The sequence below is a fragment of the Egretta garzetta genome, unplaced genomic scaffold (assembly GCF_000687185.1).
Source record: "Egretta garzetta isolate BGI_Z169 unplaced genomic scaffold, ASM68718v1 scaffold1110, whole genome shotgun sequence".
In the NCBI taxonomy this organism is placed as follows: domain Eukaryota; kingdom Metazoa; phylum Chordata; class Aves; order Pelecaniformes; family Ardeidae; genus Egretta; species Egretta garzetta.
The window spans coordinates 4,152-16,961 of record NW_009258221.1 but is presented as its reverse complement, the minus strand read 5'-3'; the positions used below and the strand labels follow the sequence as shown (position 1 = coordinate 16,961).

Here is a 12,810-nt window from a genome sequence, read left to right as displayed (position 1 = left end):
GGAGCAGAGAACTCTAACAGCCTGGAGGGGGGAGCCGTGGCCCCTTTTTGGACTGCAGCAGCACCAACTGATTATTTGTACCCAGCGAGGCAGCTACCGGGCCAGGAGGTGGCTGTCTCCATCCAGTTGTCATAAATGCCCACATTTGCATGGGTGAGGAGTGAAAAAATGCATTGAAATGAGGAGTAAAACCCACATTGAAATGGGAAATAAAAATGGTCATCACCCAACAATGTTCTAATTAAAGAGACAACAGAGGAGACATCCAGGCCGCTACAAGGGCAGAAGCCTATATTCCCTAATGATCATCATGAGGTGAAAGTATTAACTAAAGAGTCAAAGGCTTCTGATGTTCCTCTCTCTATTTTGTAGTTACTGATATCCTAAGGCATTCTAGCTTCTCCTCCTCCCAGCCCTCACCTCTTGGCAGAGAACTTCGATTCTACACCCCACTTGATCCAAAAATTTCCTTTTACAGCGTCTCCAAAGGGATGGGGATTAAGACTGGGCGGATAAGAGGTGTGAGTGCCCCTTCCCTTTTGGATAGAAATGGGTAAAACCTTTCTGCAGGTTCCTTTCCAAGCTGTAGAGGCATTCCCATCATGACACACATCTGCTCGGCATCGTAGAAAGTGACTTGCCCTCCCTCCAAGTCCAGAAGGACACCGATCACTGAATTACTTCTCTGCTGCTTCTCAATCTTGCCGTCACCTTTGATAGAGAAAACCTCTCCCTGGGACCCGTGCAGAGCCCAGTAGTCCTCCCCAGGAAGGGTACCTTCTTCTTCCTGGCTCTCTTTCTCCCTCAGCACCCCCAGCACCCAGTCGTGCTGCTGGCCCACCTCCACCTCCCAGTAGTGTTTCCCAGCTGCAAACCCTTCCTTTCCCACCAGGACAGGGACTGGGGAGGGAGCATTCGGGCCAGCAGGTTCAGACGCGTTGCTCTCCACAGCCGGAGCCCCTGGCACCCGGAGCTCCAGCACTCGGCAGTCAGGAGTCACAGCAATGGGAACTGGAGGGGAAAATGAGAATCACTCCATGAGCAGAGTGGCTCTGCTCATGCGGGGACAGCTCTGCACAGAGCTATGGGTTGAAGCGTTGCAGGGTCTGAGCAGTCCTGGCATAGTTCAGCACAGAAACTAAACCTTTTCCAGAACTGGGCCTGCAGTCACTGATGAACTGAGAGGCACCTTGGAGCTGTCACAGCCGTGTCCCCTCTTGGCATGCAAGTCCACACGCTTCACAGTAAATCCCTCTTTCTCTTTTCCGTATGGCCATCCATCCTCTCCAGAATTGTGTCCACACCCCACCCCAGACCTTGACACTGTTCAGCAACTCCTTTCCCCCATCTTTCCAACTGCCACATCCTGTTAACCAGGCCTGGCACATTCCCCTGACTCCAGCTTAGTCGGTGTATCCCTAAAATCATGGCCTTGTCATTTCTGGGTGACTGGCATTGTCATTTCAAGGTAGCTTGGAGAGACGGACTTTGCCTTTTCATAGAATCATAGAATGGTTTGGGTTGGAAGGGATCTTTAGGGTCACCCAGTCCAACCCCCCCCTGCAGTGAGCAGGGACATCTTTAACTGGATCAGGTTGCTCAGAGCCCCGACAAACCCATCCTTGAATGTTTCTGTGGATGGAGCCTCCACTACCCCCCTGGGCAACCCATTCCTCCTGCCAGCTTACCTGCATGGCTCCGGGCTTCCCAGAAACCTACAGAAGGAAAAATGGACAACACTGTATTATTTTTTTTAGGGCAGTTAGATACTTCTCAGACTGAAATAGCGAGAAGTCTCCTAGTGTGCAATTCCTGTCATCGCTGTCAATCTGCATTGGTGATGACCTTCCCTGGTGAGACCCCACCTGGAGCACTGTGTCCAGTTCTGGGCTCCCCAGTTCAAGAAAGATGAGGAACAGCTAGAGAGAGCCCAGAGGAGGGCTACAAAGATGAGGAGGGAACTGGAGCATCTCCCCTACAAGGAAAGGCTGAAGGAGCTGAGCTAGTTTAGCCTGGAGAAGAGAAGGCTAGGAGGGGATCTCATCAACACATACAAATATCTGAAGGGTGGGCATCATGAGGACAGAACCAGACTCTTATCAGTGGTGCCCAGTGCCAGGACAAGGGGCAATGGGCACAAACTGAAACATAAGAGGTTCCAGTTGAACATGAGGAAGAACTTGTTTACTTTGAGGGTGACTGATCCCTGGACCAGGCTGACCAGGGGGCTGTGGAGTCTCCTTCTTTGGAGATATTCAACCCCTGCCTGGACGATGTCCACCCTGCTCTGGGTGAGCCTGCTTGAGCAGGGGGGGTGGGACTGGGTGACCTCTGGAGGGGCCTTCCAACCCTTGCCATTCTGTGATTCCTCCTCTTAACCCACCAATACTTCTAATTCCTCGCATTTTTAAGTCACTTACCCAGCTCTGCTTTCAGTTGGCCTGAAAGGGAAAGACAACCCAGTTACTAACATTTATCTGCTTTGCCTTTTTTGTTCGTTTTTCAAAATAGGACCCCTCCCTTCCCCCCACCACGGAATAGGACTGTATTCCTTTCCATAGGTTGCTTAGGGACAGGGTTTAGTGGTGGGAAGGCAGGGTTGGGTTAATGGTTGGACTTCATGATCTTAAAGGTCTTTTCCAAACTAAACGATTCTATGCTTCTATGATATTTCATTACATTTCTTGGTTTCACATCCAGTGATCACGTAAACATACTAACCCGATAGATGTATCTTACCACTTCTACCCTTGGCAAAGAATGTCGGGTTTACGTCAAATGCATTTTCTTACCAAAACGTTTTTTGAGTTTGGATTTGGCTGAAAAAGGAATAGCACAAGTGAGAGAGGTAAAAACTCAAGCAAAAATGAAGAAAACATTTGTGAGAAGGACATTAGAATTACGCCTCCAGCTGTCCTGCACGGGAACAGTGCATATGCTTATGTGGGGGATTTCTGTCATTAAATTTGCAGGACGAAAGCTGTTGCCATTTTTCTTTGGTGGCAAGGGAAGACGGGAAGGAGAGAATGAGAAAGCTAAGCTGAGAGTTTGGGTTCTGTGTGATTTGCAGTTATGGCCAGGTGAAACGTGGTGCTCAGGGACATGGTTTAGTGGTGGATTTGGAGGTATTAATGGTTGGACTCAATGATCCTAAAGGCCTTTTCCAGGCTAAATGGTTCTACGAAACAACAAGGGAGAGAAAAAACCTCAGATAGAGCCCTGAGAGTCAGTGGACCATCCTCAGGCCTAAGGCACAATGCATCCTGCACATGTAGGTAGAGAAGTGAATATCATTGTCCTCTCTGCATTGTAATCACCTCTAATAACATTCCTGAGAAGTCATTTTACATAAAAGCAAGCTATTAAACAGAGTGGCTTATTATGAAGAGCAGCTGAAGGAGCTGGGGGGGTTCAGCCTGGAGAAGAGGAGGCTGAGGGGAGACCTTATCGCCCTCTACAACTGCCTGACTGGAGGCTGTAGTGAGGTGGGGGTCGGCCTCTTCTCCCTGGTAACAGGTGATGGGATGAGGGAAATGGTCTGAAGTTGTGCCAGGGCAGGGTTAGGTTGGACATCAGGAAAAATTTCTTCACAGAAAGGGTTCTCAGGCACTGGAAGGGGCTTCCCAGGGAAGGGGTTGAGTCCCCATCCCTGGGGGTATTTAAAAGCTGGGCAGACGCGGTGCTTAGGGATAGGGTTTAGTGTTGGGATGGCAGGGTTATGTTAACGGTTGGACTTGATGATCTTAAAGGGCTTTTCCAACCCAAATGATTCTATGATTCTGTGATTTTAACTGCAGCTGGATGGTGAAAATTCTCAGTGAATATTTTAGGAAAATGAGATTTACCTGCTCGACGTTTGGCTTTTTCTCCCTCTGAAAAGTTCAGCACATAGAATAAAAGAAACAATTTATCAGAGTATTTATTGGATAGAAACTGGAAGTTAAAAGTTTGTGGACTTCTGTACTGCATACCATAAAGCCTCTAATCCTGTGTCATTTCTGTGGGAAACGTGTCCTTCCAACACACTTGCTACTAGGTTGGTTTACAGCTAAGCAGGCACACAAAAAAAATCTACATAAAGCCTTTCTTTTCAGAAAAAAACCCTAAAAAGTAAATATCTCTGACTCTGCCTGGAGTTTTTCCCATGAAAATGGTTCGATTCAGCTGAGCCTTGCATTTCATTTTAAATGCTTAACCAGAGAGAGTCCAGAGGAGAGCAACAAAGATGATGAGGGGACTGGAGCATTTCCCCTACGAGGAAAGGCAGAGGGAGCTGGGCTTGTTTAGCCTGGAGAAGAGAAGGCTAAGAGGGGATCTCATCAACACGTACAAATATCTCAAGGGTGGATGTCACGAGGACAGAGCCAGACTCTTCTCGGTGGTGCCCAGCATCAGGACAAGGGGCAATGGGCACAACCTGAAGCAGAAGAGGTTCCACTTGAATGTGAGGAAGAACTTGTTTACTTTGAGGGTGACAGAGCCCTGGCGCAGGCTGCCCAGGGGTGCTGTGGAGTCTCCTTCTCTGGAGATATTAACCCCCGCCTGGACGATATCCTGTGCATCCTGCTGTGGGTGATCCTGCTTGAGCAGGGGGGTTGGACTGGGTGATCTCCTGAGGCCCCTTCCAACCCCTGCCATTCTGTGGTTACAAACCCAGTAATCAGACCAGAACAAACCAACCACAGCCCAGAAAAAAACCCAGAGTGGACGTAACTGTAGCACAAAGTCTATAAAACACAATGAACAACAAAAGCATCTTACCTAACATTGACTTCAGCTTTTTCTTTTCTAGAAAAGAGAGCACACAGATATCAGTGTCAGCTTTTTGATGGAGTGGCTTAATGCATTCAACAATACCAAAATACGAACCGCATAACCATATAGCAAGTATGTCCTTGGATTACACAGTCATCTGCTTTGAGTTAAGTACATGTAAACCCAATTCAGCAATTTAGCCTGTGAACGTATCACATTATTTCAACTTTAGGTAGCTCATTAAGTTATTATTTAAAGACTCATGAAGCAGGGTGGGGACAAGACATATTTGTATTGCTGGCAGAGGTCTTCTTTCAAAGCCTGCTTAGATGATGCTTTAATTGACTGCATTTAAGGGGAATATTCAGCTGCATAGGTACCTAAGAGCATTTGGGATGCCCTGGGGTACCCCAAGTGGCATGTAGGTGTCTCTAAAAGATCTCTGAGCTGCTACAGAAGCTCTGTACAGTTCACGTTGTATCTGTCAGACACAATCAGAGATCCATGAGGTATCTGCTTCCTTCCAGGATAGCAGCATAAGTGGGATGACCAAGGGCATCGCAAGTGAGCCAAGGCACTTGTATGTACACACGTGGACTGAGCCATAGGCCCCTGAGCTCCTGGTGGAGATCCCTAAATGAAGTTCACAGGGTTTACAGGGCCACTCAGCTGCCTAAAGGTAGTTCTGAATAATCTTGAAAAAAAGACAGAAGAGTGGTCTCCGTGAGGAGAAGGAGTGTTGGAAGCTGGCTAAGAGCTTCCCACCCAACAGCAGAGATTTGGCTTGAGTTTTCAAAAAGGTCTGTGCTGGGCCATGCAACTCCTTTGTGACTGTAATTTGCAGTCTTCACTAGAGAATAGACCTCATGTGAGATAGGATGTGTGGTTGTCAGTGTTTCCTTAGTATCGAAAAGGCCTGCCACTCCAGCAATTACTATATCGATAATCAATGTTCAAATACTGTTTCCCTGAATTTATGTCATCGAGATCTCTGAACACCTTAGTATCATTTCACATGCAAAGGACTTTTACCTTCTTCCAGTCCCATCTTCACTTTTACTGAAAGACAAAGAAAATGAATCTTACCGTTAATTACTCTTGAAAGCTTTCCTTGTCACACAACCGTGTACTTTATGTAAAAATAAAAATAAGGGTTTTCTAAAACTTTAATTTAATTTAACTTAATAAACTTCCCAAGGCTTTTTCTTAGTCCAATAAATTCTTCTTATCATAGAACCATAAAATCACAGAATCGTTGAGGTTGGAAAAGACCTTTAAGCTCATCAAGCCCAACTATTCCCCTAACCCTGCCATCCCACCACTAAACCCTGTCCCTAAGCACCTCATCTGCCTGGCTTTTAAATACCCCTATGGATGGGGACTCAACCCTTTCCCTGGGCAGGCCATTCCAGAGCCTGACAACCCTTTCGGGGAAGGAATTTTTCTTCATGTCCAACCTAAACCTCTCCTGGCGCAACCTGAGACCATTTTCCCTTGTCCCATCACCCATTACCTGGGAGAAGAGACTGGCCCCCCTCACTCCCCCCTCCTGTCAGGCAGTTGTAGGGAGCGATAAGGGCTCCCCTCAGCCTCCTCTTCTCCAGGCTGAACACCCCCAGCTCCCTCAGTTGCTCTGTGCCAAGACACGTCTCATTTCTAATGGAGTTCACAATAAATGAGGCAGCTTTTTGAGAGACCCAGTCCTTCCTAGGTGAGTCTTGTCCCAAGCATAGCCTAAATGAGGTTCAGAGAGCAGGATTAAATCGCCTCTGGCCCCACAGACATGTGTATCCTCAGCTGCCAAACCTGGCCAGGGAACAGAACCAGATGTGCCTCAAAGAATAAAGTTGGTCATGCAATTCATTTGTTAAAGTAACCCCTGCAATGGTTATGGCATGGGTCAGTTAGTGCTCTCCCAAATAATAAGCAGGTATTGTCTAGGTGACGTCATGAGCTGAGGGCCATGGCCAGTAGATGGCTTGACTGTGGAGACTCTGTCCTGTGCAAAGTTCAGCACAATCCACATGAGCTACGCCATGCCCCTCCCAGTGGGGAGGCATGGGAGGGGGTTTGGCCATGATGTGGGGCAGTGGGGTTGGACTAGATCATCTTTAAAGGCCCCTTCCAACCCAAACAATCCTATGATTTTATGCCAACTGGTCCATTTTATCTTCGAAGACCTAGGTGGTGCGTACCAAACAGATTTGTATTAAAAAGTTGCTTTCAGAGTCATGTGAGATGCCCTTGGGTTGGGTCCTCGAATTGCTCTTAACTGTTTGGTTAATTCATTTAGTTCTTCCTCTTCTAAAGAACCTGAGGAATGCTTCTGGTCAATGAATTAACTCTTGAACAATTGCAAACAAAGCTTGAATGCATATGGCATGGTAGAGGACATCAGTCATCGTAGAGTAATGACTGGAGCTTGATGAAAGAAGGAAACTTTATAAAGCACAAACGAAAAAAAACCCTCATACAGGAACTTACTACAGTGTACAGTGCAAAAATAAAATTAAAAGCTACAAAACATTTGGATGCAACTAGAACTGCTCATTAGTTCTGCAATTGGATGTAAATAAACCTTCTGACTTACAGTCATGATCTTCATATTCATCTTCTTCATTACTTACCTGAGCTAACACTTTTCTTGTGACTACCTGGTTAAAAAAAGAGCAAATACTCGCATTTTTTCCCATGTCTTTGTGGACTCATACTGACAGAAATCACTTCTCTGATTTTTCCATTTAAACTCCAGTGTCATCAGCAGCTGTCTGGAGTTACCTCCCCAATGATTATAGAAAGGTAACTACACACGTCGTTTGGCTCCCAGAGCTCCTCTTGTCAGGCCTAAAGCCTTCTGAGGTAAGGACATGCAATTTCCACTCCTCCTTGTTCCACTTTCCCACCCCTTTTTTCTTCCATTTCCTGAATTCAGCCATTAAAACAATCACCGGTGATTTTGCATGTGAGCTTTTGTTACGGTGGTGGATTCTGGTATGAACCGTTGTGACATTTCTATACGTTGACTGAGATAACATGCAAATAAATACTTACTTCTCAGCTTAGAGAATATAGCACAAATTAGGATCATGCTAAGACATAAAATTACCAGGAAGCTCATCAGCCATTTTGAAATGGAGGGAAAGAAAATATCTGTAAAAATGACCAAAAGGAGTCAATTAATGATTAAGCATAAAGTCCATTATAACTTAGGATGCGGGCAAGACATCTAAGGAGATGGTGAATTTGTATTTCACTTGAATTTTGCTAGGAATGTTGCTGAAGAAGAAGTCCAGCCCTCCCGGGCAGGACTGATCCTTGAAGACTCTTTCTCTGGTTATCAGATTCAGAATTATGAGAGGTCTGAGATAGGTAGACAGGTTTCCACAGTTCACGAGGCACAAGAAAGGCAGCAATACCAGCTCCCAGTTTTTTTCACGGATGCGTTACATTTCCTACTAAACCGAGCAGGTGATGGAATGAAGGAGGAAACCATCACTGCTGGACAAGAGAGACACATCCACTCTTGTTTAATTTGATTCAGTGAATATCTGATTCATCCCGCTGAGTACAGTGCCTATGCCAAGGAGAGTAAGATTTAAGACATTCTCCACGTTGACTGTTTCCTATTTTCTCTTTCCAGGTACCTCCACACTCAATGTTCTGGGATTTCTTCTCAGTGGTGCCCAGTGCCAGGACAAGGGGCAACGGGCACAAACTGAAGCAGAAGAGGTTCCACTTGAACGTGAGGAAGAACTTCTTGACTTTGAGGGTGACTGAGCCCTGGCACAGGCTGCCCAGGGGGATTGTGGAGTCTCCTTCTCTGGAGATATTAACCCCCGCCTGGACAATGTCCTGTTCACTCTGCTCCGGGTGATCCTGCTTGAGCAGGGGTGGTTGGACTGGGTGATCTCTGGAGGCCCCTGCCATTCTGGGAGTCTGTGATTCTGTGATTCTTGACGCCATCCCAAAAGGGTCTTCCCTCACACACTCAGTTCCCATTCCAGACCTAGATCTTGGCTTTGTGGTGCTGAGGTTCTTTTTGGCGTCCAGCCCTATGAGACTTGCTTCAGAATATCTCTTTGTCTATACACCCAACAAACAGAAATGTCTAAAGTTCTACAGAGTACAGAGAGGCATGGCATTACCCACAGCACAATTACATGGTAATGCACATACTAGAAAGAGGGAAGATCAAAACCTAGACTAAATACATTTTTGAGATGCTGAAAGTATTGCTTTATCTCCTGCAACTGTAACTATTGTGTTCAGCTATGCTCTGCGAAACCCACTAGCGTGCATCTTATTCAATGCCCTGGTAACCTGTTTCTGGATAACAAAAGCCTTTAGAGCTGTACTGGGTTTGTGTGGCAAGGTCTTGGTAGTGGGGGGGCTACACGGGTAGCTTCTGTGAGAAGCTGCCAGAAGTTTTCCCTGTGTCCACTGCTGGCCAAGGGCAAGCCAATAAGTAACAGTGGTAGTGCCTCTGGGATAACATATTTAAGAAGGGAAAAACCCCTTCTGCGGCTCAGTAGTGGGAGAGAGAAGAGAAGTGAGAGGAATTGAGAGAAAACATCCCTGCAGACACCAAGGTCAGTGAAGACGGAGGGGTAGGAGGTGGTCCAGGTGCCAGAGCAAAGATTCCCCTGCAGCCCATGGTGAAGACCATGGTGAGGCAGGCTGTCCCCCTGCAGCCCATGGAGGTCCACAGGGCAGCACATCTCTACCTGCAGCCTGTGGGGGACCCCACGCCGGAGCGGGTGGATGCCTGAAGGAAGGAGGCTGTTACCCTGTGGGAAGCCTGTGCCAGATCAGGTTCTTGGCAAGACTTTGCGGACCCATAGGGGGAGGAGCCCATACCAGGGCAAGTTTGTTGGCAGGACTTGTGACCCTGTGGGGACTCACACTGGAGTTGTCCGCCTCTGAGGGACTGCACCCCATGGAAACTATGGACCCACGCTGGAGCAGTTTGTGAAGAACTGTAGCCCATGGGAAGGACTCACATTGGAGAAGTTTGTGGAGGACTGTCTCCTGTGAGAGGGACCCCATGCTGGAGCAGGGCAAGAGTCCTCTCCGAGGAAGAAGAAGCAGCAGAGACAACATGTGATGAACAGACCCCAACGTCCATTCCCATCCCCCTGTGCCACTGTGGGGGAGGAAGTAGAGAAATCTGGGAATGAAGTTGAGCCCTGGAAGAAGGGAGGGTTGGGGGGCCAGTGTTTTAAGATTTAGCAGTTTTTATCCTCTCCTATTCTGATTTTGAGTGGTGATAAATTAAATGAATTTCATCAAGTTGATGATGGTAACTGACAATTGATCTCTCCCTGTCCTTATCTCGACCCACAAGCCCTTTGATTTACGTTTCTCTCCCCTGTCCAGTTAAAGAGGGGAGTGGTAGAGCGGCTTTGGTGGGCCCCTGGCATCCAGCCAGGGCCAACCCACCACAAAAGAGTTTGACTGTCACAAAGGAAATACGTTATTTTTGTACGGGCATGCAGTTGCATTCTTAATCCATTTTAATACCTCTCCAACAAGTTGACGGCCTTAAATTTGAAGAAGGGAACGCAGAAAGTCTTGATCCTACCCGACCCTTTTCTAAAAGGAGAAACTGATTCTCTGGGTGCTGTTGAAGGCTACTAGAAATAAAGGTGGAAGAAGGCTGCTGCTTTCATGAACTTTTTTCCAACACTGCTTCCGGGAATACATCTCCAGACCAGGTCACGACAGAAAAATGGGACCCATGCCATTTAGACAGCCTGTCTTTTTAATCTTACCAGCAGGTGACTTCTGAGCTCACCCACCTGAGATCAGGACTCGGGACTCGCTGGTTGTATTTAGCAGATCGTTGACTATCCTGCAGGAGACTTCCATGTCAGAGCCCGGTTTTAGGTTCATGAATGTTACGATGCTGTATAGGCCTGCAGGCATCGTTGTCATCTTTGTGGTCGATATCTCCTTCCGGACCTGTCCTTGGCCATCCAGCCATATCACCTCAGGTTTAGGAAACCATCCAGCTGCACGGCAGGCGAGGCCAATGCCCTGCTTCATGTGACGCCTCAGGAAAATGGAAGGTGCGCCACCTTTAGCTAAGAAAAAGCATAAGTGTTCTCCATGTCAACCAATACTGAGAACGGGAAAGTGGCTGGTTTGTTTTGAATTCAACGCTTCTTTTTTTTCTTAGATCTATTTATATGGAAGTACACGGGAAGGCTTTTCAGAATTTAAGCTGACAGAGACTGGGGCCCTGAAGTTTCTTAATGGTCAGCAATTCATAGTCTATGCGACTGAGAATAAGGAACAATTTAATGAAGATGACAGAAAACAGAGCTAGCTGGGGATGGCGATTCTGGAATGAAGTTGCTGGTGGAATTTCCCAGAATTGTGTAAAAAAATGAAAAAAAAAACCCCATATAATTATGATGATTAATGGATTACAGGAAGCCTATGAACAACTAGTGCAATCTGTCCGTGAAAACAGAATGTATTAGTGCCTCAGGCTAATCATTTCAAGCAAAACTCTTACTGATGTGGTACAGACACAGTCTACAGTTAAAAAAAATTGTGTTGTTTATACTCAGGATCTGAGACGACTAAATTACAGTGCCACTTAGAAGTTAAACCTTTAATTCATCTGGAGTTTTAAAGCTAAGACGGCATCTTCCGAAGAATCTGTCTGCAATGTGAAATGCCGCAATAGCTATGTAGCAGAAAATGGTTCCTGTGTAGCAGGGAACACTTGTCCCCTTCACATCCAACCACATTAACCGAAGCTACCCATGAAGACGGTATCTATTAATGTACTGAAATAGGCCTAGGAGCCTGAACTTTCTGAGTGGGCTTTCACTGAGTATGAAGGGAGGTTGTGCTCTCACCTCACCTACAGCCGCTTCTAAGTAAAGGTATCTCAAACGAGAACTAAAACTTACGTCAATATCAGTTGCAGCCACTAATTTAGAGAAAACGAACTTGAATCAAACACATCCCCCCATAAAGCCATTTTACGTGTGAAATTATATTAAATTTATATTGTAATTCCCTCAGTCAGTGATGGAGATACATGTTTCTGTTCAGCTCCGTCTTTGGATGAAAAGAGAGGTAATTGCCACTGACCTGTCACTTGCAGCTCAACCAATACCTCATGGTACGTGTCATCAAAAGAGACCACACATGTGTAGGATCCTTTGTCAGAGCTCCTGACGTTCTTCAAGTGCAGAGACATGTTGCCAGCTCTAAATTCACCGTGGAAGAACTCCGTTCTACCTTGATATCGCTCAGCTTGTTTCACCTCTTTATTCTTGCCGTCATATCTGCTCACAGTTATTTTTTGAGACTGTTCGTGAAATATCCACTGGACAGAGAATACCTCGGGAATGTTATCTGCTACCACATGGCAGGGCAGAACAACCCCTTCTCCAATGACTCCAATGATGGAAATATTAGGAGGAGAGCTAATAAATTGACCTGTGTAAAGATAAATGGCAGTTGTTTCTCTGTATCACATTTTTTGGTGGCATTACATCAGGCAACCAATAGAACCAATATCACTGTCATAAGGAGAGGAATCCAGAAGAAAACAGAAAAACAACATGGCAGATTACTTAGAGGAGTGGTGTTCACATGATGAGGGGCTCATGGAGTTTATCCTTCAGCATAAGTTCAATTTATTCATCAATGACCTGGATGAGGGGGCAGAGTGGATCCTCAGCAAGTTTGCTGATGACACAAAACTGGGAGGAGTGGATGATATGCAGGAAGGCTGTGCTGCCATTCAGTGGGACGTGGACAGGCTGGAGAGTTGGGAGTAGAGGAACCATTGTCCCATCACCTGTTACCTGGCAGCAAAGACCAACACTCCCCCCCCCTCCTCCAGCTCCGCCTCCTGTCAGGCAGTTGTAGGGAGCGATAAGGTTTCCCCTCAGCCTCCTCTTCTCCAGGCTGAACCCCCCCAGCTCCCCCAGACGGTCCCCAGCAGCCTGGGGCTCCAGACCCCTCCCCAGCTCCCCTGCCCTTCTCTGGACATGCTCCAGCCCCTCCAGGTCCTTCTGGGAGTCAGGGGCC

At 46.7% G+C, this 12,810-nt stretch overlaps 1 protein-coding gene across 1 annotated transcript; it reads right to left on the bottom strand.

Moving 5' to 3' along the window:
• Positions 1-472: 472 nt before the first annotated feature.
• LOC104124134 (butyrophilin subfamily 2 member A1) lies at positions 473-12,213 on the bottom strand (the record flags this gene model as incomplete). The annotated part of the gene is made up of 10 exons (XM_035891176.1): positions 473-1,011; positions 1,689-1,715; positions 2,421-2,441; positions 2,793-2,819; positions 4,762-4,788; positions 5,788-5,814; positions 7,383-7,405; positions 7,803-7,905; positions 10,554-10,838; positions 11,863-12,213. Coding segments are annotated over 10 exons (1,430 nt in total), but the record flags the coding sequence as incomplete, so codon positions are not given.
• Positions 12,214-12,810: the final 597 nt, after the last annotated feature.